General features: G+C 41.4%; 1 protein-coding gene across 3 annotated transcripts in view; it reads right to left on the bottom strand.

Moving 5' to 3' along the window:
* Positions 1-2,077: 2,077 nt before the first annotated feature.
* st6gal2a (ST6 beta-galactosamide alpha-2,6-sialyltranferase 2a) overlaps positions 2,078-24,560 on the bottom strand; it is a 40,855-nt gene continuing 18,372 nt past the window's right edge. For all 3 annotated transcript variants that reach the window (XM_084085316.1, XM_084085315.1, XM_084085317.1), the window contains 4 exons: positions 18,283-18,380; positions 17,035-17,136; positions 13,426-13,600; positions 2,078-5,434 (listed from right to left, as the gene is read on the bottom strand). In XM_084085316.1, the coding sequence (XP_083941442.1) occupies positions 5,187-5,434; positions 13,426-13,600; positions 17,035-17,136; positions 18,283-18,380 (623 nt within the window). In that variant the 3' untranslated portion in view covers positions 2,078-5,186. The remainder of the gene's footprint in view (positions 5,435-13,425; positions 13,601-17,034; positions 17,137-18,282; positions 18,381-24,560) is intronic.

The following is a 24,560-nucleotide window of genomic DNA, read 5'->3' as shown; positions in this document are numbered from 1 at the left end:
GGATATTTATATCAGCCACTCTTACATCAAATTTGCTAGTAGGCAGTAGATAAAACAAGTTTTAATCTAGCATGTGCTACATTTTACGTTTATTGGTTCAATGCATCACAGGTTTTACTGCAAAGAAAATAATTAAAAAGCTCTCATCCATGACGGCAGTCATCACACACACACACACACACACACACACACACACACACACACACACACACACACACACACATCTTGTCAGGCCCATTACAGGTCTGCTTAGTTGTGTCACCATCATATACCTTACTATGACCAATTAGCTGTACCATGAATCCTTATGCCCTTTTTTTGTGTTTGTGCTCAGCTTCCCGTCCGCATCTGTTTCTGCTTCTCCTGCACAGGTGGGTAAGATCCGCAAGACAGCTGCCCGACGGAGGGAATACCACATCCTCTTTATGGTACTGACCACAGTGGCCTGCTACCTGCTATGCTGGATGCCCTACGGTGTGGTAGCCATGATGGCAACCTTCGGCCCGACAGACATCATTAGCCCTGTGGCAAGCGTGGTGCCGTCACTGCTGGCCAAGAGCAGCACTGTCATCAACCCTCTAATCTATATACTCATGAACAAACAGGTTAGTGAGAACAGTGTGTGTGTGTGTGTGTGTGTGTGTGTGTGTGTGTGTGTGTGTGTGTGTGTGTGTGTGTGTGTGTGTGTGTGTGTGTGTGTGTGTTTTCAATAACAGGTAAACAATCATGCATTACATTTACAACATCTTTATTTACATAGTAGAAAACAATGAATTAACAACAGCTGAATTCATACAAATAGTCTATTTAAACATCCATTCAAGTCTAATAAAAAGGGCCTTCGATGACAAAATCAAAAGGAAAACCTCTTTAAAAGAACTCCCTAAGGCTTATGGGAGTGAAATACGACATTCGCTCCTCATTGTGGTCAGTCACCAATGCCTCTTCTTTATCCCTTTTCTCCCCTCCCCCTGGTTAACCAGGGATCCTCAGTGACTCATGGAAATGTACAAAGTGAAACTAAAAAATTGGACAACAATGCTCATATTTTAAAAGGCAGTGTGGTGCAGCAATTCCCCACAATACAGAAGAGAAAGAGAAAATGTACAAGGAGATAGGCCTCTGGAATTAGAGGAAAAGAGGAGAATGAATGAAAAGGGAGCACCATCAGACATTTTGCTCTTACATCACGCTTGTTGTGAGTGTAAGAGCGACATAAGAGCAAAATGGCGCTGTGGGAATATGGTCAATAGCATTGACCACCCTATTGAATACTGCACATGAAAATGTACTTCTTATAACCACATTTTGTGATAGTCACAAGGCCTGAAAATAATAGACGCTGTGTGAAGATTTCATTGAGACTTCACACAACTGTCAGTACAGTACTGTATGTGCACGCTCCAGAGGTCCACATTGTTTATTGCCCTCCTCCTTTCTAAACCTATGGCAAAAGCCCACCCAATTCTAAGCTCCTCCTAAGCCTTCGGGCTCCCCTCCCAACTCACCCCCTCCTATACCCATGCTTACCCATGCTTTCCACTATGGTGGATTAATAGGTTTGGGTGACAGACAAAATCAATTATATAATTTTACCTAATATCTTGATATTGATAATGTGACAATATTTTGGGGGTGATGATGGCCAAACAAGTAGGGGCATTCGTTGTTCATTACACTCAGCAAGAACAGTCTAATAAGTATTGCAATTGTATCACTTTACTTTAACACAGCCTTTAAGACCAGATGAAGACAACATTTAAGCTATATCAAGATTCTGCAATAATAAAAATCCCAAACAATATCTAGTCTCATATCAAGACATCAATATCATGTCAATATATCACCCAGCTCTGGATTATCCCGCGCAAAATGACCAGTAGTAGCCAAGTCTGGTTTTACCTGCTGCATTTTGACAAACGCGTGTGAGGGCACTGAGCAGATGTTAAAAGATGCCTCTCATTGCACAATGGGGCTTTATGTTAAAGGAGTAGTTCACCCAAAAAATACCTATTTTCTATCAATTACACACCCTATGAAGCATTGATAGCCAATAATTTGATCACCGGCGGAAAGGTGCTAATGTGTCCGGTAGGAGACAACCGGAGACACCGCCGATCATCAAATCATTGGCTCAGGAATGCGACAAAAACTAAAAAATCTCCATGAATTCAATGCTTTATGGGGTGTGTAATTTATAGAAAATAAGTAATTCTTTGGGTGAACTACTACTTTAAGCACTCTAAACTCAATCAAACTCACTCCAAACATCTAAATGAGAAGGAATAGAACTGACACTAGAAACATAATATTGGTTGGTACTCTTAAAAAAAAGGATTCATTCTGCCTTTAAATCCACCTAGCAAGAAAAACCTTTCAAACTTATAATTGGCACAATATCAAGATTCCACTGCAGTTGCCAAAACGCATTGCACTTGATCAAATGCTTCTCTAGGGAACTAATAACAGCTGCACCGCAGCTGTATGTAATTTCTGTATCCACACAATAGTATACTGAAATCTGCACACCACCAGTGAAAATAAACAAATAAGATATTTTTATAGCACACCCACCTACTTCTCTGAATACTAAAGACAATGCAGTCTGTACTGTAGGTACAGTAAACATGGACAGTTTAAGACTCTTTGCCCTGCTCCACTTTTGCATGCTTTTCAGGGCTTTCTTTCTTTTCTGGACCTTCAGTGTGTTCGCAAGCAATTAGATATATGATTTACCTCAAGAACAAAACAAGATAATAAAGAAAGCTGTAAATCTGCATGACTGCTAAAGAATACAGTCTCAAACTAACCTTCAGAGAAACTCTTTACGGTATGTCTTCCTTTGATCTGTAACCACGACGTTCACCCTGGAGCTGCAGTAGCACAACTAGATTTGTCTGCCTTCTCGTGTCTGCAAATGAGACAACCACTTTGAATCCACTTAAAACGAGCGCCAGGATAATACTATATACATACACGAACATAACAGCTCTGACTCTTCTTTTCATCTACTGCATGGACAGTGCAGTCTTTCTTCAGCACACACATCTTATACCCAAATAACACTTTTTAGAGACATTTCAACATCATGTACTAAACCACACACAATGGGCACAGCAACATTTCTTAGTATAGTAAAACACTGCTACAAACCTCCTTTATACGTCTGGCTGCAAGGTCGCAGTATAAATCACACTCTGGCTATACAACATGTCTGCCTCATGTTATGATGTGAGGATTTGGCGATGAATAGCCAAACACATATTCACAATTATCGATCAAAATATAAAACAATAAAATAAAGAGGTAAATTCCCTTTCAATTAATGCAAGAAAGTCAAAGTTAGTTTAGGTGGATACAAACCTGATCCACAGTCTGCCAACCCAATACCTCTGTAGCTCTCACTACATGCCTGGCACAGACTCAAGTGTAAACATGAAAACCATCAAAGCAGAGAACAGGGTGAACAGGCCTGTACAAATTACAGCTTAAAAATATTTTTTTCTGACAAGGTCTCCGCTATCCACCGCAGCAGGTCTACCAGGTCTCAAGTCCAATATCAGAGGGTTGAGAATGAGAAAATTAGAAAATTGTCGATGTCGATAGCAAGTGATGGAAGCTATACGTGGGTGCAGTACTGCATGCTGCTTTGAAGGGACAAGAGAAATTTCAACAAAGACTACTGCATACACAGGTCAAATGTCAGTGGGCTGATTTGGCCATTGCAAGGGGTGATTTAATTACATTCATTAAAAAACTAATTGGCTTTCACATAGCGGCTAATGATTACACAAGGTCTTGGCAAGACGTCTGACAACTCATCACTGACTATTTTTCACAGCCGTATAAATACAGGCTATAGCCAGCAGAACTCTTATTCTCAGCAATTTAGCTAACAATGCTTCTAAGTCCAGTTGCTAAACAGGTTAATCAACAATTTAACACAATGATCCTGCAGTCATGACAATAGTATACACAATACACTGAACAGTCCAAAAGGCAAACCATAGGAAAGTGTTTAGTTGGTTCACTAAGCACAGCATCAAAGCTGTTCTATGCACCTACAGTATATGGATTGAAGATCCATTTTGGCCCCGATTTTTGTGGATATAACACCCTTGTCAAAATAAGAACAATTGGGACTCACTGAGTAGGATGAATCCAATAAGGGCTTTTGATCTGAAAGACAAAAAGGCGTCTTGGCGTTGAATCAGAAGTCGTTCTTAAAGTGCTAAGTAGGAGTGACAATCTGCTTGTGAGTTGGCATGCAGTTTGTGTGCAGTCATTTATGGGAGAGGGATTCAGTACTGAGTGTTGCGGCATAAATAGTGCGAAATAAACCCCTGATGACAACACCAAAGAAGACTTCTGACTTAACAAGAGGCGATCTGACAAAAGTCAAACAGCAATACCTGCTATAAGTTAATGAAATGTACATCCATCCTGACAGATAATACTGATAGTCTTGAGTGTTGGGTGATCATGCCAAGTTTTTCTCCATGTGTCTTCTTCACTTTGAGTGTGTGTGTGTGTGTGTGTGTGCGTGCGTGCGTGCGTGCGTGCGTGACTGTGTGTGTGACTGTGTGCATGCTTGTGTGTGACATTCAGTGCAGGGAACTGCTTGCTTTGTCAGATATTTCACAACCCATTAGACCAGTAAAAACAAATATTCATCATTAAAAAAAAGTGGAGCTTCCTTTAGGCAGAGACCAGACCCACCACTAAGCTCTTCATTAGCACAGAGTTCACAATATTAAAACATATCCAGATATTGAAAACTGACTAGTCTACCTAAAAACACTGATCTATTGCTACCTGGTCAGCTCCAACGCTAACGTGGCTCAGCGAAAGCAGAGAAGAATTCCCGTCAGACCGGTTTGCTGGGAGCCTTGGGGAAAGTAAAATATCCTGAAGAACATTCCAGGTCCATCCCAGCCTGAATGGGCTATGGCTTCTGTTCTTCACAGGTCTAACTTGTTTCAGTACCCCCTATGCCCTGTGGCTTTATAGCACCCCTCCCTCAGTCCACAAAGAGGCCTGTGTGTGTGTGTGTGTGTGTGTGTGTGTGTGTGTGTGTGTGTGTGTGTGTGTGTGTGTGTGTGTGTGTGTGTGTGTGTGTGTGTGTGTGTGTGTGTGTGTGTGTGTGTGTGTGTGTGTCTTGGCTCACAGGGTAAAGATTTCATATCTCAGATGTCACAGTTGACGGTGCTGAATCCAGGAAGTGTGACCCGGCCCTTTCTCCTGAGGTCACTCTCAGGGCCTGTATTGATTCTCTGGATCAGGCTTTTCTCAAAGAGGAGGGGGTGGTATGCGCCCAGGGTGCAGGCGGCGTCGTAGTAACGCTCGTGGTAGTGGCACAGGTCAGTCTGCCTCAGGGAGGGAATGTACTCGTACACGTGCACTTCTTCGCACAGCGCCATCATCAGAAGGATGCCTACAATGATGACACAAATACAGTTAGTTTCAGATAGTTGAAGACACACCACTTCTGCTCTGCAGGAGGAAACGCTTGTCTGCTTGGATAATGCAATGTGTTTTCCCAGTTTCCATTCAGTAAAATAAACTAGAATATGTTTTGGGTGCAGTACGATTACATACAAAGTCAATGCAAAGCACGTGACTTGCCGCAATGTTGCAGCAAGCAGGCAAACCGAATTAAATGTTTCTTCGCTTTGAAGTCTTTGCTCCAGCTGAAATATCCTAACGCAGGCAACGTTCGCTTTACCCTTCGGGTCTCGACAGCCAATCACCGTTGATGTTGTTCTGGTGTCCGGAGGCCCTAACCCCTGTCCAACGGCTCATCAAACTGGACAATAGTTAGCATCATATTCCGAATGGTGTTGTGAACCCAAATACAACAGTGTTAAGCTTTGTACCGAGTGTGGTACTTCTATAATCGGTACAATTTAACAGTAGTGGTGATACAGTATATGACGTAGTTGATGCAGAAGTTGATGGCGAGAACAAAAGGCTTGGTATTTTCCGGAAGAGAAGGGTGAATATTCCTGTGTTTGCATCACGAACAAGCAAATTAACACATTTTGACCAAATCTGACAAGTGTGTCTTTTTTTTACTACTTTTTTTTTATCCCACGATTTTGTAACCCTTTTTTCACCCGGTGGCAATTTTCTAAGTGATCCTGGGCGCTACACTCCCCCCACCAGCCTAGGGAGCCCAGGGCCGAGCTCATGCCTCCTTCAATGCATGAGAGCCAACTGAACTTCTTGTCACCTGACAGGGGGGGGTTTCTCCAGTAGGACGTAGCGCGTGGAAGGAACACGTTATTCCAACCAGTTCCCTTCCCCTCCATCAGGCGCCCCAGCTGTCATGAACAAACTCCACACAGAGTAGGCCCTTTCGCCAACCCCACCTAGGGTATGGGCGTTGATGACGCGGAGGAGAAGACACGCCCCCAGCGCCCACAGCGTCCCCAGCGGGAATCGAACCCAAGACCTTCTAGCTGTGAGGCGACAGCACCACCGACTGTGCCACCGTGCCAGGGGATTACATTTTCTGACTGTCTCTAGTGTCTATATATGTGTGTATGATGTCTGGACATTTTTCAAGTTTTCCTGCCATGTGATTGGGCAGAAGCTCTTTGCCCAATACAGTGATCAGCATGAGAAGCAACAACACGAAAAACATTGTACATGTCTTTTGGTTTGCCATTCTTTTCTGTGTCTCGAAAAAGTTAACGTTTTCTGTATCACCCCTTGTGGTGCTAGGGTGAGACATAGATGATGACATATATTTTTTTCTTCTTAATATTCTAATATTCTAATTCTAATATCACCATGGCGCAGCCTTTCGATTTCTCATATTAGTCTTGCTTTATCATGTTTTGCCATTAATTTCGTGATGAGAATAAAACAACATCAGGAACAGGAAATGGCTCCATAACAGTGTTCCAAGTGAAAGAAATGAATGATGCTGTTAAATGCTCACTACATACTGTACATTAGCTTTGAGTCCAGTCCCTGCTAACTTTGACTGCTCTCTCTGCAATGTTCCCTGTGCCACTTCTGCATTATGTTTCTCTATGTCACAAGACAACTCCTATCTCAGGGGTTAGACCCCCCCATGATGAAAATATTTCACCTGTTCATGCGTTATTTAGCAGCATGCTTTATCTCTGATGTGGTATGCTTGTAAGCTGGTCATCCTTGTATTGACTCATTTCGATGCTTTGTGGATTGAATATAAGCTACATGAACTTCCCACGTAACTAACAGATATCCTGCAGTGTGCAGACATTAATCCACACTCTTTACCTTGGTTCATTATTAACCAGGTAAATCACTTCACCGTATTCAAGACGGGCAGAAGATGAGAACGGGAGCAGGAGAGAGGGGTAGCCTCTGCATGTATCTCAGCGGGCAGCTGTCGAGGCCATCTATGTAACGTGTTTAATGACCTAGTAGACCCACACTAACACTTTAAAAAAATGCTACTTCACTGATGCAGCACGCCATTAGTGAAACATTTCCACTTTCCAGACAGCCATACCCGTCGACTTGGAGCACATCAAAGCACACTAAGGCAGCAGGATTTCTGCCTGGCCGAGTTCTGAAGAGGTCCATGTGACCAGCCTCTTGAGAGAGGCAGACCAAGGTCATCCCACCCCTGGTACGGGATGACCGCTCTATGAACTGCTGGCATAGCTGTGTGCGCATGCATGTGTGTTGTTTATGTGTGTGTGTGTGTGTGTGTGTGTGTGTGTGTGTGTGTGTGTGTGTGTGTGTGTGTGTGTGTGTGTGTCTCACGTGTGTGTGTGTGTGTGTGTGTGTGTGTGTGTGTGTGTGTGTGTGTGTGTGTGTGTGTGTGTGTGTGTGTGTGTGTGTGTGTGTGTGTGTGTGTGTGTGTGTGTGTGTGTGTGTGTGTGTGTGTGTGTGTGTGTGCGCGCGCGTGTAGTCATACTATGACTATCAAACGTTCTCTCTCCCTCTTCAGTTTTACAGGTGTTTCCTAATTCTGTTCCACTGCAAGAATCGGTCAATGGACAACGGCCACTCCTCTATGCCCTCCAAGACCACGGTCGTCCAGCTTACCCGCAGAGTCTACAGCAACACGGTAGCTTGTGATGCCCATGTGCCCAGTATAATCCACCAAGGCTGCAGCACTCCAGCAACTGAGCACACCAACCGTACCGTAGTCACCTCCAGAACAGAAGTACCATCAACAAGGCCATGAGGGAAAGCAGGACCCTGGCCAGAATAAAGCACTCGTCGCAAAGTTTGAATTCTAATCTGAAATCACTGCAGATGATGTCACCAGCAGGTACATTTTCAAGCTATCCAAAGTCCACCTCTGACACAGAGTGAGTAGACAGAAATGGTACCGTCCTATAGTGAGTATTAGTGAGGACTGATATGGAGATTAAGTTGAGAAAAGGTTGTTATCTTCAAGCTGGTCACTCACTTATGCTGCACATTGCCTTGTGCAGTGTTGGAAAGCTGGTGCCCATTATCTGCCTCAGTCTGTGAACAATACTGCAGAAATATGTGAATTGAAGCCGGATACATCTACAGAGCAACAGGTTGAATGCTCTATGTCGGAGCGAATGTTGTGCGTGAAGAAAACAGTGTTCTCTTCATTTACGTGTGTGTGTGTGTGTGTGTGTGTGTGTGGGGGGCTCTTACGTTTTACTGTTTTCTCCCTGATTCCATTTTAATTATGTCTATGCTAGAGATTGTATAACATGCTTATTTTTCAAGATTTATTGTTTAATCGGATATTTATTGTAATTGTGAGACTTAATATTGTGTCAACTGCTAATTTAGTTTGTTTAATATAAACTTGCCTTTAATGTAAAAACGTTCAACTTTAAGTAAAAGTCCAAAATCAAAAAGAACGTGTCAATTCTCCCATAATAACCACATTGGTATAAAACAATTAGAATAACTTAAAGGACCATACTGGTGGACTGGGATATTTAGCCCACTGACTACGGCTCATGGTATATTTGACGGTACTCCCAAACATTTTCCAAAACATACTGTGGTTTGTTCGATTTCCAAGGAAGAGAAAGGAATCCATAAATTTCATTATGGTATGAAAAAAACATTGCAGGACAGAAACTGACCGTTTTGGTTACATATGCTCCTGAAGTTTTACCTGTGCGACCCTGAAATAATTGGGAACATTTGTGCACATGCACAAATGCATTTGTCTGGTGCGACTATAACAGGACGTCAAGTGCACTACCAGCACTCCACTTCCCTTGACATATAGGAAAACAAACATGCCTTGTGAGCTGACTGACAGCAGGGGCTCTGTACCATGGAGTTAGTTTGCTCATTGGCACAACGGAGTGGAGACGTCGATGATGGCTGCTTCGTCAACAGTCCAGTGCTTTCTGCACGATCCTGAGACAAACATTGTGATGAGAAGCAGGGCTGCTTACTGCATGGGAGAATCATTGTGTACGTCACCCTAGTCTAGCCTTTTAAGTCACTGTTGGAGTTTTTCCTCTAGGTAGAGATGAGAGAATACAGAATAGTCATACTGTAGGAGAACGCATGGTTGCTATCGAGTGCAACACATTAGTATTGAAACATTTTCAAATATTCAGAATCAGAATCAATATGTAGCCTACTGAAAGATGTACAGGATATTTATTCACTCAACCTGCCTGATGCCCACATTAGACGTGGGTATACGCAGCGGTCAATGTAATGACGCATATAACCTCCACTACACCACTAGTTGCTGCCTGACCATTATTCTCCCTTCATCCTCTTTTCTCAGAACATTTCTACAAATGCACACTGTTTATTATAAACTTTCCACAGAAGCACACCCTTTATTCTACCATTGCCTACATTGTGTTGTGGGCATAAACATACAGCAATGTTATTTTGGTTACTATATTTACATTGCAATTCAGTTACAACTTAAAAATTCAAATAATATTAAACAAATGGGCTATCAAATTGAACAAAAATAAGTAATTGGAATCCGTGTAGAGGGTCCTCCTATGGAGAAATTTGATACCTCATTCTCAGTGAAGAGATGGATAGAACTTGAGGACAGAAAGTCAGGAGACTACATTTAAAAATTCCTGGAACCGCCGCCCCAGGATATTGCATACTGTGGTGTACCATGCATAAGGCTACTTTCACCATTTTTTCTGATAAAAAATAGTAATAATAATCACATGCACACATTTTGGAATTGGGGAGCACCAGTGCAAAAATAATTTAAAGAAAAAAAAGTCCCCATGCAGGGACTTGAAACTTGCTTGAGATGGGAATCATACAGTGAAATTTATTGTGCAGTTATTTCTTGTCGAGTTAAATTGTCTTTGCATTGTTTTTTTGTGGGTGTGTGTGTGTGTGTTGTAAGATGTATTTTTCGCATTTGTGAGCATTATTTAAGATGGATCAGTGTAGAGAAGAGACAGGAAACCAAAGGCAGTGAGAGAGGAGACATGCCAGACAAGATGGGGGTCAGATTTGAGTACGGGTCCTAGCACTCAGAAGGAGCATAATGGTCTGGGCACTAACAGGCCAAGCCACCAGACACCTCATTGTTGTGTTTTGGTGCATTTTAAAGTGCAGATCGACTTGAGAAAGATTTAGCTGAAAATCACCTCTGGATAAAATATAGATTTACCAATGAGATTCAAATATCCTTGACTGATTAAAGGTAGAGTTTGTGATATTCCTTGGTTAAAACAAAGTTAAAGCTCTATATTCTGATAGTAATCATTGCTACAGAGTGTTCAATAACAGATCTACCCATCTCTCCAGCTCTTTAATAAATATAAAGTATATTTTCAACTAAGTGGGTTGCCAATTTAATCGGTAGCGTATCCATTTATCACCTTCAAAAAATAATTAAATCTAAATATGCCTTTAGGTCCTAAAGTTCAGGAGATATAGTGCACAATGTGTAAATGCACAAAGATTCTAACTGTAGCAGCAGTGTGTTCAGATCTTATCCTCGTCTCGGGCATTTAACACATTAAATTCCCTGATATCTTAAAGAGGCCACATTGTGTTTGGCAGAAATGAAGTGCATTGCAACTAGGCTCTTGGTTGCCGATACTCCTTGTATGTTCAGAAATGTGTGTCTTCAACGCCCAATTGTTTTTTCCCCACATACCGTGAAAGAGTACCCTGAATGAAAACCTGTATAGACAATGGCATGTATTGACACCTGTATGGTCCTTTAAAAATGATTTTATGTATGAAATATGAGGACAGGTTGAGGTTTGTCTTATTACCTGAATCTAAGAGGAAAGCAATTCTGTCACAAGAGCAACACTCAGCTTTCAAAGAGATGGATGCATGATTTGACATGTCAAACATTGAATAGTTTATTATTTAACCATGGCGTGTACTATACAATTCTATGTACTGTAATTCTTAGTGAATAAACAAAGATTTTTTTTTCATAGACATTTTCTGCACAACTAGAGCCTGTGTGTGTGTGTGTGTGTGTGTGTGTGTGTGTGTGTGTGTGTGTGTGTGTGTGTGTGTGTGTGTGTGTGTGTGTGTGTGTGTGTGTGTGTGTGTGTGTGTTGGTTCTACCGCTGTTACTCTAGTGCCTGGACTCTGCTTGCCATTGAGCAGGTGTATTGTATACAGCACTCACAATCTCCAACTTTTCACCACTGATGTGACGTGCATTATGGTATTTGTCATCAAAACATTTTTGTCATCAAATTTTCACCAACGCTCCCTCGCTGACCCCAGCCTCTGTCCTGGTCTAACTGTGCACTGCACATTGGTGTGCACGAATAAACTACTGACAGCACAGTGAAGACTGAGACTGAGTGACTCTGAGAACACAGGATGTTTTCTAAAGATGGCAAGTGCTGATGCTGTGCCACAGTAATGACTTTAAACTGAGGTCATCCTCTAATGTCAAACTGCATGAACACTGCTTGCCTTGCTCTTGATAGCACTGAAAAAAGAAAAGAAAAGAAAAGAAAAACGATGGGCCTGTATTTGGCCATTTCACCTTGTATGTATGAATTCATGTGATGTTTGAAAACCTCTCCCGTGTAACACCCACGACAAGAAAAGTGCAATGAAGCTACATTACATGTCTGTTTCAGCCATTTGAAAATGCAATATTTTTTCATTTAAATGTTGACATTTGAGATAAAGCTGTTAGTTGTTAAAATGCCGTACTCTACAACCTCCTCATCATTTATCTATGTTATGTCAGCAACCTGCACAGCATTACCCAAACATCATAAAATATGACATGGCTTTTAATGATAAGGGTAATAATAATAATAATAATAATAATAATACATTATTATTATTATAAATACAGCATGTACATTTAGCCAATCATGATTCATTGGTCAACATTTTTTTTTAATTCTACACATAAAAACAGGTCCGCAACCCAAAATGTGTTGCAAATCTATAGTTGAGAAACACTGGTCTCCATGATTAATGTACAGCCCGCCTTCCTTTGCTCTCGTGGTCATAATGACTATATTTATTCAAAAGGACAGAAAATTGCACAGCATGTGCTAGGGTCCTCCAGCACCAATTACCATGGAGCCATGGCAACTGTCGACGGATGTAAATAAACAAGATGTAATGACAGCATTTGGATCGTAAAGAGAACGCACACAGACATAAAATAAATTGGTTTGGCTATAGGTCCAGTTATAGTCTTTTGTCATATATGCAAGGGAGATGTGCTGTAACAGTAAGCCATCTTAGAATTCACACATGTTGGCTTTCTCATTACGACTTGAGTCAAACACAAGACCATAACTGCCAATTTAGCACAATATATTGGATAAAAGGCTTATGCATGTTTGTTATAATTTAACAATAACATAATACAATTATTATAATATATGATATACAGTATGTGCCTGCCTGAAGTGTTGTGTAAGATAGATAGAGGTGTGTGTGTGTGTGTGTGTGTGTGTGTGTGTGTGTGTGTGTGGCTGCGTGCGTGGCTGTGTGCGTGCGTGCACGTGCGTGTGTGCGTGAATGCATCTATGTGTGTGTGTGTGTGTGTGTGTGTGTCTGAGCGTGCATGCGTCTGTCTGTGTACTACAGCTCATTGGAATAATATCACACAGTGATTTGAAGGTGGAAGGGAAGCAGATGGAGAGGTGCAGGAGAGTGTGAGAGATGGGGCCACCACTAGTATAAGTCCTCTATGATATCCACGGTCTCACTGCTTTGAAGAGTAATTCAGAGTCAGTCTGTACGCCTCGTGGATAGCATCAGATAAAGATTTAGAAACATTTCATCAAATCCCTGAGTACAAAGGTGCGAGTCTGTGAGCGCACAGACACACACTAATGCACAAGCAAGGAATATATAGGACAGAATGCAGAGGAGAGTGGATTATGGCAGCAGGAGTGTGGTATTTGCATATGCTTGTGTGTGAGTGTGAGTGTGAGTGTGAGTGTGTGTGTGTGTATGTGTGTGTGTGTTCACCTATAAACCCAGAGGAAGGCGGATTGGGCTGGATGTTTTCCTGCGTGTTTCCCTGAATCACATCCCAGAGTTTCCAGACGTAGCTGGGGTGAAGCACGTAAAAGGGCTGATCAGGGTCCAGCCTGCGGCGCTCTACATATGGGCTGAACAGGTTGTAGTCTGGGCTGGCATACCACTGAGGAAGAGAGGAAGAAGGCACGTTACAGTCTGCAACACAGGGAGTACTGGACATGCCGGGAGCTTTCTGACCTCAAATATACAAATGTCTGTCCTCTGTCCTCTGCACTCACTCCTCATCACCTCAGATGTTAATTTAACTCTGAGAGTGTACAAATGCAACCAAATGGACCTGCAAGAGTACATTTAGTTTCATTTGTAGACACAACATTTAAAAATGTTAAGGTCCTTATACACTTGAACCATAGCATCCCTATTCTGGACATGTCATAATAGGCTTAAAATACCACTTAGATCAAGTAATTTCCAATTGTTCCCTTATGAGCACTTTTTGAGTGCAATATCCAGCAAGCTGTTCTGATCTGCAGGGAAAGCTGTTGAGGGAGTTTGCTGCTCCTCTCCGCGCCTTTCTAGAAGTAGTTGTGGTCTTCACTTTAGCTGCATCTTTGAAACCATATAGTTACGATGAAGGTCTTCACTTTAGCTGCATCTTTGAAACCATATAGTTACGATGAAGCACTGCATTCTAAGCACTGGCTAACAAGCCTATGGAAAAGTTTTCTTGAGACAAGGTGTCATTTCAGTGAATTGTATTTAGTGATCTTTATCATCTTTACAATGACAAATGCCATGAATGTTTTATGAAAGAGAGGGAAATAATGATAATGTACTGTAGATATCAAAAATAAAGATATCCACAACCTACAAGTATTTATTTAGAGATCTGTGGGTAAAGTTTATCTGTACCATACCGAACATCCCTGTGTATGTAACCCTGTTAATACAATTCGCTCTAAATGATGACACAGCCACCAACAGGTGTGTCATAATTTGCAATTAGATGTTAGTATTTTCTGGATTCGATTCTCATGACAGAAAAGGCTCAGCTATAGCAGAATTCAAGTTACATGCACAGTTTTATTATGTTTCATCTCATGTTGATTGTTATAAATGCTGTTCTTTTGCTTAAATATTAATACCACCAAATAATACAATAAAGCAGCCACGTCGGGAATCAATAGATTTATGCATTGCATATTTCTCCTTGTTAAGTTTTTCCGGAAGTATGACCAATGTGTCAATTGCCTGGGATTTCCCAGGACACAGAGTGTGTCATTTTCAGGGGATATATTAAACCTTTGAGGCACTTGCCTTTGAGGCAATGCAACAAATGGCTCAATTAGAGGGATCACAATGTCCCATAGCAAACTTTATAATGTAGTACAAATAAACTGCTTCACAATAACAATGTTGGTGTACTGTAACTGAAAAATGGAAATTATATTTTTTCATCATCTACAATGAGAATTTCATGGGAGGGTGATTCCTGGTTTTACAGATAAGATCTGAGAAAAACATGGCGGATGAGGGAAAAAATATTCTCTACCTGGTGGGTGGAGATGGGGAGGATTATAAAATGTTATTCCCCTTCTGACGTACTGTAGGAAGGGTGGCAAATCAATAATAATAATAATAATAATATGTATACCTTTTTATTTTATTCATATATATGCCTTTGTCACATCTCTCTTCACAGGTAGATTCATAAGGCAGAAGGTAACGATCTAAGATGTACAGTGCCTACTTGCTCACACAATGACAGATATAACTTTCGTGATATTCTGCTTGCTGGCTCTGGCGTAACGACATACCAATTAATATCACACAAGCCATTGTTAGAGTACCTGATGATGCATGCGCCTACCTTATAAGGACAAGACTAAGACCACACGTATAATCTGCTGATGTCGGTGTCCGATTTAATTCTGCCCGATGATATTTTCAAATAAAGATTTTTGTACTATGATATACAGTAGGTTAGAATACACAGAGCACCGTGCAAAGATGCATTACTGGCATTGGCTGAAAGGACACACAACAGTTGCCCTCAAGTAGGCTATTCTGTGGTTCAGTGGAGTTCTATATGTAGGTAACAGCTACGATAAATGGGTTTCTAATTAACAAGAAGTACGCAGGTTGAACACACACATGGGCAGCGCGACACTGACAGTTTCCTTGCAAAGATAATTTAAACTAACTGAAAAATAAGTTTTTGCTTATCAGAAAAACCTTTCTCTGATAAGCATGGTGAATTAGCTGTTTTTATAATGAGCTTGTCAAATGCTTTTGAGTCTGTCTGGCAAGAATCTAGCATGGACTAGGCCTGGAAAATGTCAAGGTTCATTGGGGCTATAAACAAATGACCCCATCTGCAAAGAATAAAAGGTTGGGAGCACTCAGACTGCACAACTAACGATAGTCCATCCTTCAGAAATAATATATATAAATAATTGGTTATTGGCTACTTAACACTCAAAACAGGACAAAAGACAATTCTTAAATTGAGGCCACTCCATTTCAAGGTCACAATACTATTAATTCACATTGTGAGACAATGACTGAAGGAGAACTTAACAATTCAGATGGTTACGGGTGGATCAGGGTAGGGGGGGTGTGATCCAATTTCAATTTTGCAGTGCAAATCCTGGTATATTAAGCCTTCAGAAGGCTTGGAAGTCTTTTCCCTCATTCGTGGTGCAAAAGAGGCATTCTCCTGAATAATCAGGGAGCAATGTAAGGAGAGAGAGAGGGAGAAGAGGGAGCACGGCAGCGATGGCAAGTGGCAGAGAGACGGGGAGCTGATTTGGCCAGCCATCAGATGACGCAAAAGCCATAAAATGACAGGTTGTGGGCTGGAACGGTGGGTGGGGGATGGGGGAAGTGGGAGCTATTTGAGCGAGGGGGTACAGGTGCAGGATAAAAATAGCAGCAGCGTCACAACCGATAACCCTGAACACATAGTACACCGAGTGAAAACGCCCAAGGGAAACGTGCACAGCGCATGATCGTGGTACAGATGAAAGGTGGAACTGGATCGGTATTCCACTGATAGGCAGAGACGAGGGGGCAGAGGGCAGAGACAGAGGCGAGTAGACATCAAGCATTGGGAAAGGGAATCACAACATTAGATGGTTGATGGCGGTGGGGGGGAAGGGGCGGGTGGGTTGAAGAAGGAGGCGGGGAAGTAAAAGGTCGATGTGTGATAAGCAGCAATGTTACATTTGTGCATGGTCCCCCCCCCCCCCCCACACACACACAAACACACCCCTATGTGGCTATGGCATGGTGACAAACTAATGTAACCTTTCCATGCATGGCCTTTGCTACTTACGACCCCTCAGGATTGCAAGCGTAACCTTGGTACACTTATGACCCAATTCAATATGACCTTGCTGTCTACATCCAGTCCTCATACAAAACATCTTCACATGGTACCATGCGAAGGCTGCTATTGTCTTTCAAAGTCAGCTAGGGTGGTGGCAACAGAGAGGTGTGTGTGTGTGTGTGTGTGTGTGTGTGTGTGTGTGTGTGTGTGTGTGTGTGTGTGTGTGTGTGTGTGTGTGTGTCACAGTTCTATTTGATAAGACATACCTTGTGCAGGTTGAGGGCATAAGGGGCAGGGTCCCAGGCCACCAGGGTCACATTCTTGTAGAGAGAGCTGGTGTTGAATCGATGTTTAGGATTGGCCAGAATCTGCAGCGGGTGATTCATAATGGAAGTCAATGTACACTGGTGTTTTCTGATCAAATAATATGTGGGAGCAGTCCCTTTAAATCTTATTGAAATGACTAGTACTAGCATCAGGAATCGGTGTGTGATTTATACAAATTGGGCCGCTACCAAAGAAAGTGTTTTGTAGTTTTTTCCCCCTAAATGGATGGTAAACATCCGGCATTTGTCCTATTTTTTTGTCTTAAATCTGTATTCATGTCGTCTGGGAAGTAAAGATGTAAAATGTTCACAAATCACAGCAGAGACTCAGGTTCAATCCCCTGTAGCGGTGCCTCTGGCTGTTATTGGCAGCAGGTCACTGCGGGTGTGAAGCCAGCGAGGGATCATATCGTCACTGTCGGTTGTAAAGCTCCTATGTCCAAAACTGTTACTTTTCAGAAAATTGAAAAAAAAACTGTGTTTCAATAGATCCAATGTAGTTTTTATTTAGCAACAAGCTCTTGTTCTACTTTCGTGCAACACTCTTGTAGAACGAAGTAGGGCATTCATTTACGTTTTAAATACGGACATACAAGGTTTCTGTCCCACAGCGACGATATTCTTGTTGCTGCACTAGCCACCCCTGTTGGTTGGCTGAGGAGCCTGTTCGGCAGGGAGGGGAACCTCCCTGTGAAATCCCTTGCTGCCAAGTGAAAAACAGTGACTGGCATCTCTATGTTTATCACAGGAGGCATGTGGTTGACTTTATCCTGCACCCAACAAGGGTGGAAAAATGTTCATCCCATCATCCCTGTGAGCACGTTTGTCTCCTCGCTCATTATATGTTCTTAAAAGGACATTTTCGTACAGAACCTCAATGCTGGAGGAGAACTGCAACACTGAGAGGTAACAACAACATTCGCTTTGTAGTCACAAAAATACAACTTGTTTCAAGTGTGTGTGTGTGTCTGTATCCATGTGTGTGTGTGTGTCTTTGTGAAACACATTACACAAGCGTGTGTAAGTGCATATGTGCATATGTCCGTTCTGTGTGAGTCATGGTTCGCATTCACATGCAAAGCACAGGCCACATTCCTGTGTGTTTTAGTGAGTCATTGACCATCTAGGGAAGTATCAGTTATTTAGTCTTTATCTTACCATTCATCCTGTAAAGCCATAGACACTCACCTGTGAATTAATGATGCGAATGGTTGTTCTGCTTCCCACATCCTTTTCGTAACCCTCTGTTGGTGCAGCGTTGAACCGCAAAACTGCATCATGGGCATCTGAGGGAAACATCAGAGAGCAGGCTTTACTTAAAATTATAACGTAAAATAATGTATATATATTTAGAACCAAGAACCAATAACAGAATTAATCTTGCTCAAGTAAGTTAATCGATTCATTGAAAATCAGTTTTTCCGCCAGACTCATATGAGAAGGCAGAGTGCTCTCTGGTGGTTAACTTGGATAACTGAAAAAAAAAAACACCACAAAAAGCTGTGCATGGAGCCTTATTTAAACTACTGTAGAATCCTGGCGGGCAATAAAACTCACCTCCATACAAAGCAACAGACATATTCACCTTATAACGCCCTTCACAAACAACCATGAAAACCTCAATATGATAGATGGTTACAGTTATAATTAGAAAGGTGTATTATCTGTGCATCCAATGATCGATCTGTGCATTTCACTTCAGTGGTATAGGGCATGGATGAATGATACTTAAGGGTTGATCTGACACTAAAATGGATGAGCTCCCAGCTTTAGTCCCGAGCCTCCTTCATCACTGCCACCAGTCAACTGTTGAAACATAATTTTGTATACAGTATATAAACCCCACTCCTCGAACTCCAGGAGTACATGTTCACATGCCGTGACATTGAGGCTGTACCTCCCCACACATACAGAGTGCCATGTCCATTCCGCTCAGGGTGAGTGCCTTCTCAGCGTTACTTTTTAAAGCAGGGGCTTATCTAAATCTCCACACCATGATTAGGTTGAGGAGAAGAAGACAGCATACTGCTGACAGGATGATTAGATCAAACAAAATGCAGGGGTTAGAACCCCACGTCCCCACCCCCATCTTCAAATGGTCACCGTGTGAATATGGTCAATTGCTGATGAAGCCAAAATGCAATGGCCTCTGTCCTCTTTTGTGGCGGAGAAAAGAGAACCCCCTGATGTTTGGTACGTCATCCGGCATAAGAGCTATTTTTGCAAAGTCACCAGTGTTCTGGCAGGCTTTTCTCAGAGAAATGTGATTAAATATTAAATAGGATGGATATAAGCTTACTCAAAATTGCTGATGCATGGTCTAAATGAGTTTCTTTTTTGGAGGGAAACCCCAGATACAGTACGTCCCTTAAAATACGGGAAATATTGGTTCTGGTACTCTGCAGGAGGTGCAAGTTACAACATGTGCAGGGAACAAAGTATAAGCAGATGTGTATGTGAACAAGGAAAGGTGGATGCAGTAATGCACTTACTACTTAATGATTAATGTTTTTAATATAGTATGCAGAAACATTTTTACGTTCATTCAAATAGGTCCTAATTATTTTACGGATAGTGCATAGTGTTTTAATCCAGTGGTTCCCAAACGTTTTAGCTCGAGACCCAAAAGAGAAACCTGATGTCTCCCCGGGACCCAAACTAGTGAAAATAGCCAATCTACAAGCTCTCGACACGACGTGTTGTGAGGTTATAGATCTGCTATTTTCACTACTTCTTAAAAATAAATATTCTGAGATTGTTTTATTGTTTTGATTCTAATTCTTTTAATCTTTTGAAATAATGTAAAACAAAATTGTAAGAAACAGAAAAGGGAATATTTACTTGCAACCCATAAAAATGGGTCTGCGACAAACCACTGTTTTAATCCATTCTACAGGTGTATTCTGAAAGGTACCATAATAGCTACCTTACAAGTGGAATAGCAGTGCCCTCTACTGATAACACAGTTGAGCAGTACTGCCGTTTCATAAGCATATATTTTAATATGAATTGAATTTGAAGATATAGCAACAAAGATACAGCAAAGATCACAAGGTTACCCATTATAATACAGTACCTGGAGATCAGGAATTGTGTTAATCCAAAATAGTTACCTTACAGTTGGGATCTACTATTAGATCTAGTAAATTAGTACATTTAAATATTCTGTATTCACGCCTCTCTATTGCCATGACAACTGGCGTATAGCAATGTTAAAATAATCATCATCATCACTGACAAATTATGGGATGCTAGATTCCTATTACCCTGCTGTTCATACTATCCACCACATGATGGCAGCAAAACATTACAGACTGAAACTAAACTATTTGAAGACAGCACTGCAGTCATCAGTCACACTATCATTATAAAACATGACTGCAAGCCATGTTGAAAAGGGTCATGGTAATCACGTAGCTACTTCCAGTAATCGGTCATTCCTGCGTCCTTCACAACAATACTATGTTTTGATGTAGTGGAGCCTTCTGGGAAGGGTAAAAGCAAAAGGGGTGAGGGGGATTAATGCAGTTTGAATTCCTGCTGAAGCTAATCTCAAGAATTAATGTAGCAAAGATACGCCTGCCTGACATTGTCAGTTCAATAATTAATGAGCTTATTACATTTACACCATTCATCTATAGTCACCAAGTCCCCTGTCATGCAAAATTATCTTTTCTCAGAATTTGACACTATGATGATGAGACTATGAGCTAGTTCTGCTGCTGGTTGTGCACAATAACCCCAGGACGTTGTTCATGTATGAGTTCTTTCTTATCCAGCTGCATTCCAGGCTGCTCTTCCCTATATTCATCTACAGCAGTTTTCTGGATCAGGGCCCACTTGAAAATTTCGAAAGCGATCCCGGACCCTATCAGATGGAGCATGTTGATTTTACTTCCACTTTGTTTTATTCTTTTTTTAGGTTAACTAGGTTTTAGTCATTACATATAAAACATTTTCGTTGTTTAACCCCCCCCCCCCTCCCCCTACACATCCCCCAGTCCAGGGACATCAACCACAGAACAAAATCACATAAACAGACACATGAAATATAAAAAAGAAAAATAGAATATGAGTACGGACATAAAAGGACAAAAAAATGACGCAGGAAGGGAGGGGCAGAGGGAGCATGTTGATTTTAATGTTCAATCAATCGATTGTGTTCCGGCTTGTATCAATGGAACTAACATAGTAATAGTAGACTTTAAGTTCTTGTGTTTCGGTATCACAATGAAAACAAATTATTCAAGGTTTTAAAGAAAAAAGTACTATGATTATTTTTTTTATAGCAATGTTATGTTATCAATATAGTCTTTTATTTGGGGGCCCACTTGTGAATCTACCAGTCATTAGCCACAGACACAGAACGAGTGTTTAGACTCATTAGCAGTTATCAAACTACATGTTCTGAGGGGGTAATCTGGCTGCCAACATTCCATTAATTTCTTTAGTAGAAACAACAAACAAGGCCAGGTCAATATTTCGTTATTAACTAAAAGGATGATGACACTAGATGGTGAATATTCATAGGGAGTGAACTTACTACTCCTGTAAGCATTATTGTATACTTTGTCGCACAGTGGTGTCATGTAAAAATAGTGACAATATATAGATGATCTATAAACTCACCACGTTTTGAGCTCGCAAATTGGCTATTTCAGTTTTTTACTTTTCGCCTATAATGAAATGCCCAAAATATTGTTTCATTATCGATTGATTTTGTCAAGTAATTATCAATAATAGATTTTTGTATAATTGATTAAATCAATTAGTGTGATTAACTGTTGTTAACATTGTTCAGTTTTTTTCTAGAATACTTTCCAGCAGTAGGCAGGCAACACTGTTACACACACAGTGGAAGTTAAGTAGAAAGAATACAAATACTGCTGACATGACATGGAATAAATTCTTATTTTCTCTGTTAGGCCTTACTGTCTTTATTATCATGTGTACAGGGTTGTGTAATGGGCTGTCTTGTGACACACATTGACATGAGGGTGTTATTCACCCGTGGCCTTATTATGCACAGTACAGTTTGTAACTATGAAGCTCCCTGTATCAACACGTACAGTGCCTTGCGAAAGTATTCACCCCCTAAGCCTAAATTCTTCTCGAGTATGATGCTACAACCGGGCACACCTATTTTGGGTCAGTTTCCCTAATTCTTCTTTTCATATCTTCTCAAGCTGCATCAGGTTGCTTCGGTGCACAGCCAGACATTTTCAGATTTCTCCAGAGATGTTTCAAGTCTGGCCTCCGGGTGGGCCACTCAACTGTCATTTGCCTTTTACTGTGGATTGGCTTCCATCTGTCCACTCTACCATTAAGGCCTGATTGGTGGAGTGCTGCGATATGGTGTCCTTCTGGAAGGTTCTCCCATCTCCACAGAGGAGCTCTCCGAGTGACCATTGAGTTCTTGGTCACCTCCCGGACCAAGCCCCATCTCCCCAATTGCTCAGTTTGGCCAGTTGGACAGCTCTAGGAAGAGTCCTGGTGGTTCCAAACTTCTTGCATTTACGAGTGATGGAGGCCACTGTGTTGGTTGGGACCTTCAATGCTGCAGAAAGTTTTTTTTGGTAAGCTTCTCCAGATCTGTGCGTCGATACAATCCTGTCTCAGAGGTCTACAGACAATTCCTTTGACTTCATGGCTTGGTTTGTGCTCCGACATGCACTGTTAACTGTGGGACCTGATAGAGATGTGTTTGGCTCTCTAAAAATACATCAAATACATTTATTTTACCATAGGCAGACTCCAATCAAGTTATAGAAAGATCTCACGGATGATCTGTGGAAACAGGATGCACCTCAGATCAATTGTGAGTGTCATAGCAAAGGAATACTTAAGCACGGGGGATTTTTAATACATTTGCAAAAAAATCTAAAAAAACGTTTATTTTATTTTATTATGGGGAATCGTGTGGAGAATCTTGAGTAAAAAAATGAATTGAATCAATTTCTTAAAAAGGCTGTAACATGACAAAATGTGGAAAAAGAGAAGGGGGGTGAATACTTTCGAAAGGCACTGTATGGAAGATCTGGTCTCTCTATCAAAACCTACCACCAACCTGTGTGTATCATGTACTTCTCCCATGAGCTCATGTAATAAACGTATATCTTAGAAATACAAAGTGTCTCCGACTGATTGATGCAGAATTACTCAACAATTGTGAGCACAAGGGCATAGGGCAGATGTAGGTTACTTGCATGTGTCTAGTGATAATCTGTGAAAATAATAACCAGGATAAACAGGACAAAAAGAAGAGACCTACTACAGACAACAGCACACATGGTATTGGTAGACAGGGAGTCCTAATACCCCTTTTAAGGTTAAAGTTAGCCCCAGGCAGCTGAGCTTGAGAATCGCAATGTATTTGAGATGGAACTATATTATAGCTTGATTACCAGAGGGGGGTTCTTTGTTTCTCTAGTGAAGCCATCTGTCCCTTAGTTCACACACTACCCACTCCTCATAGAGATGCCAAAGACTCTGAACGAAGCACGCACATTTTAAGTACGGAATATTACAGGGACACACTGAGGCACGCAATAGAACTCAGAATAATGCACAACCCAGTCAAACAACAACACACACACACACACACACACACACACACACACACACACACACACACACACACACACACACACACACACACACACACACACACACACACACACACACACACACACACACAGTCTAGTTAATCTTTGTTCTGTCATCTCTGTTCATAAAATGTTTCCTATCACTGCTACACAGATGATACTCTCAACTGTTTTTCTCTGTCCCTCCCTCTGCCACACAGGTTCAAAGAGCAAATTGCAGCATGCCCTCCTTGCTGGTCTACCATCATGCTCACTCATACCCCTAAAACCGATCCAGAAAGTTGCGGCATGCCTGGTCTTCAACCTCACTAAATTACCTCATTAAATGTCCACGCCTACCCAATAATCTGCAATCCAATCTCCCCATTACCTTCAGGACCTGATCCACCCCTTCCTGCACACCTAGATCAGCTAACACAGGACACCCTGGCCATCACTCCAAGAATCCTATACTCTCCCTCCTAGAAGGACCCCCTCTCCTCAGTCAGGACTGCAGACTCACTGTCCATTTTATGTCTGAAAACTCGCCTTATTAAACTCACCCCTAGCACTCCTCATTCCTTGTATAATTTCTTGTTGCTTATTGATAATAGACGCTAGTTATACCATGCAGATGTACAGTATGTTGGTTACTTGTTCACATATGTGTATATATGTTATTTAGATAGACATATACTGTTTGCTTGTCCACAAATGCTAAGTAAGAAAGTTATTTAGTTGAGCATGCTTGCTGTTTAGACAAATGCTACTGTAGGTGTTCCTGGTATCCCAATTACTTTGGAGCTCTTTATTGTTTTTCTTTGCACTCTATTTACTTGATCGTTTACTTGTCTTTGGTGACTAGGGTTCGTGCAACTCTGA

The sequence above is a fragment of the Gymnoscopelus microlampas genome (assembly GCF_963454915.1).
Source record: "Gymnoscopelus microlampas genome assembly, chromosome: 17".
NCBI classification, from domain to species: Eukaryota; Metazoa; Chordata; class Actinopteri; order Myctophiformes; family Myctophidae; genus Gymnoscopelus; species Gymnoscopelus microlampas.
This window is presented reverse-complemented; position numbering and strand designations above follow the sequence as displayed.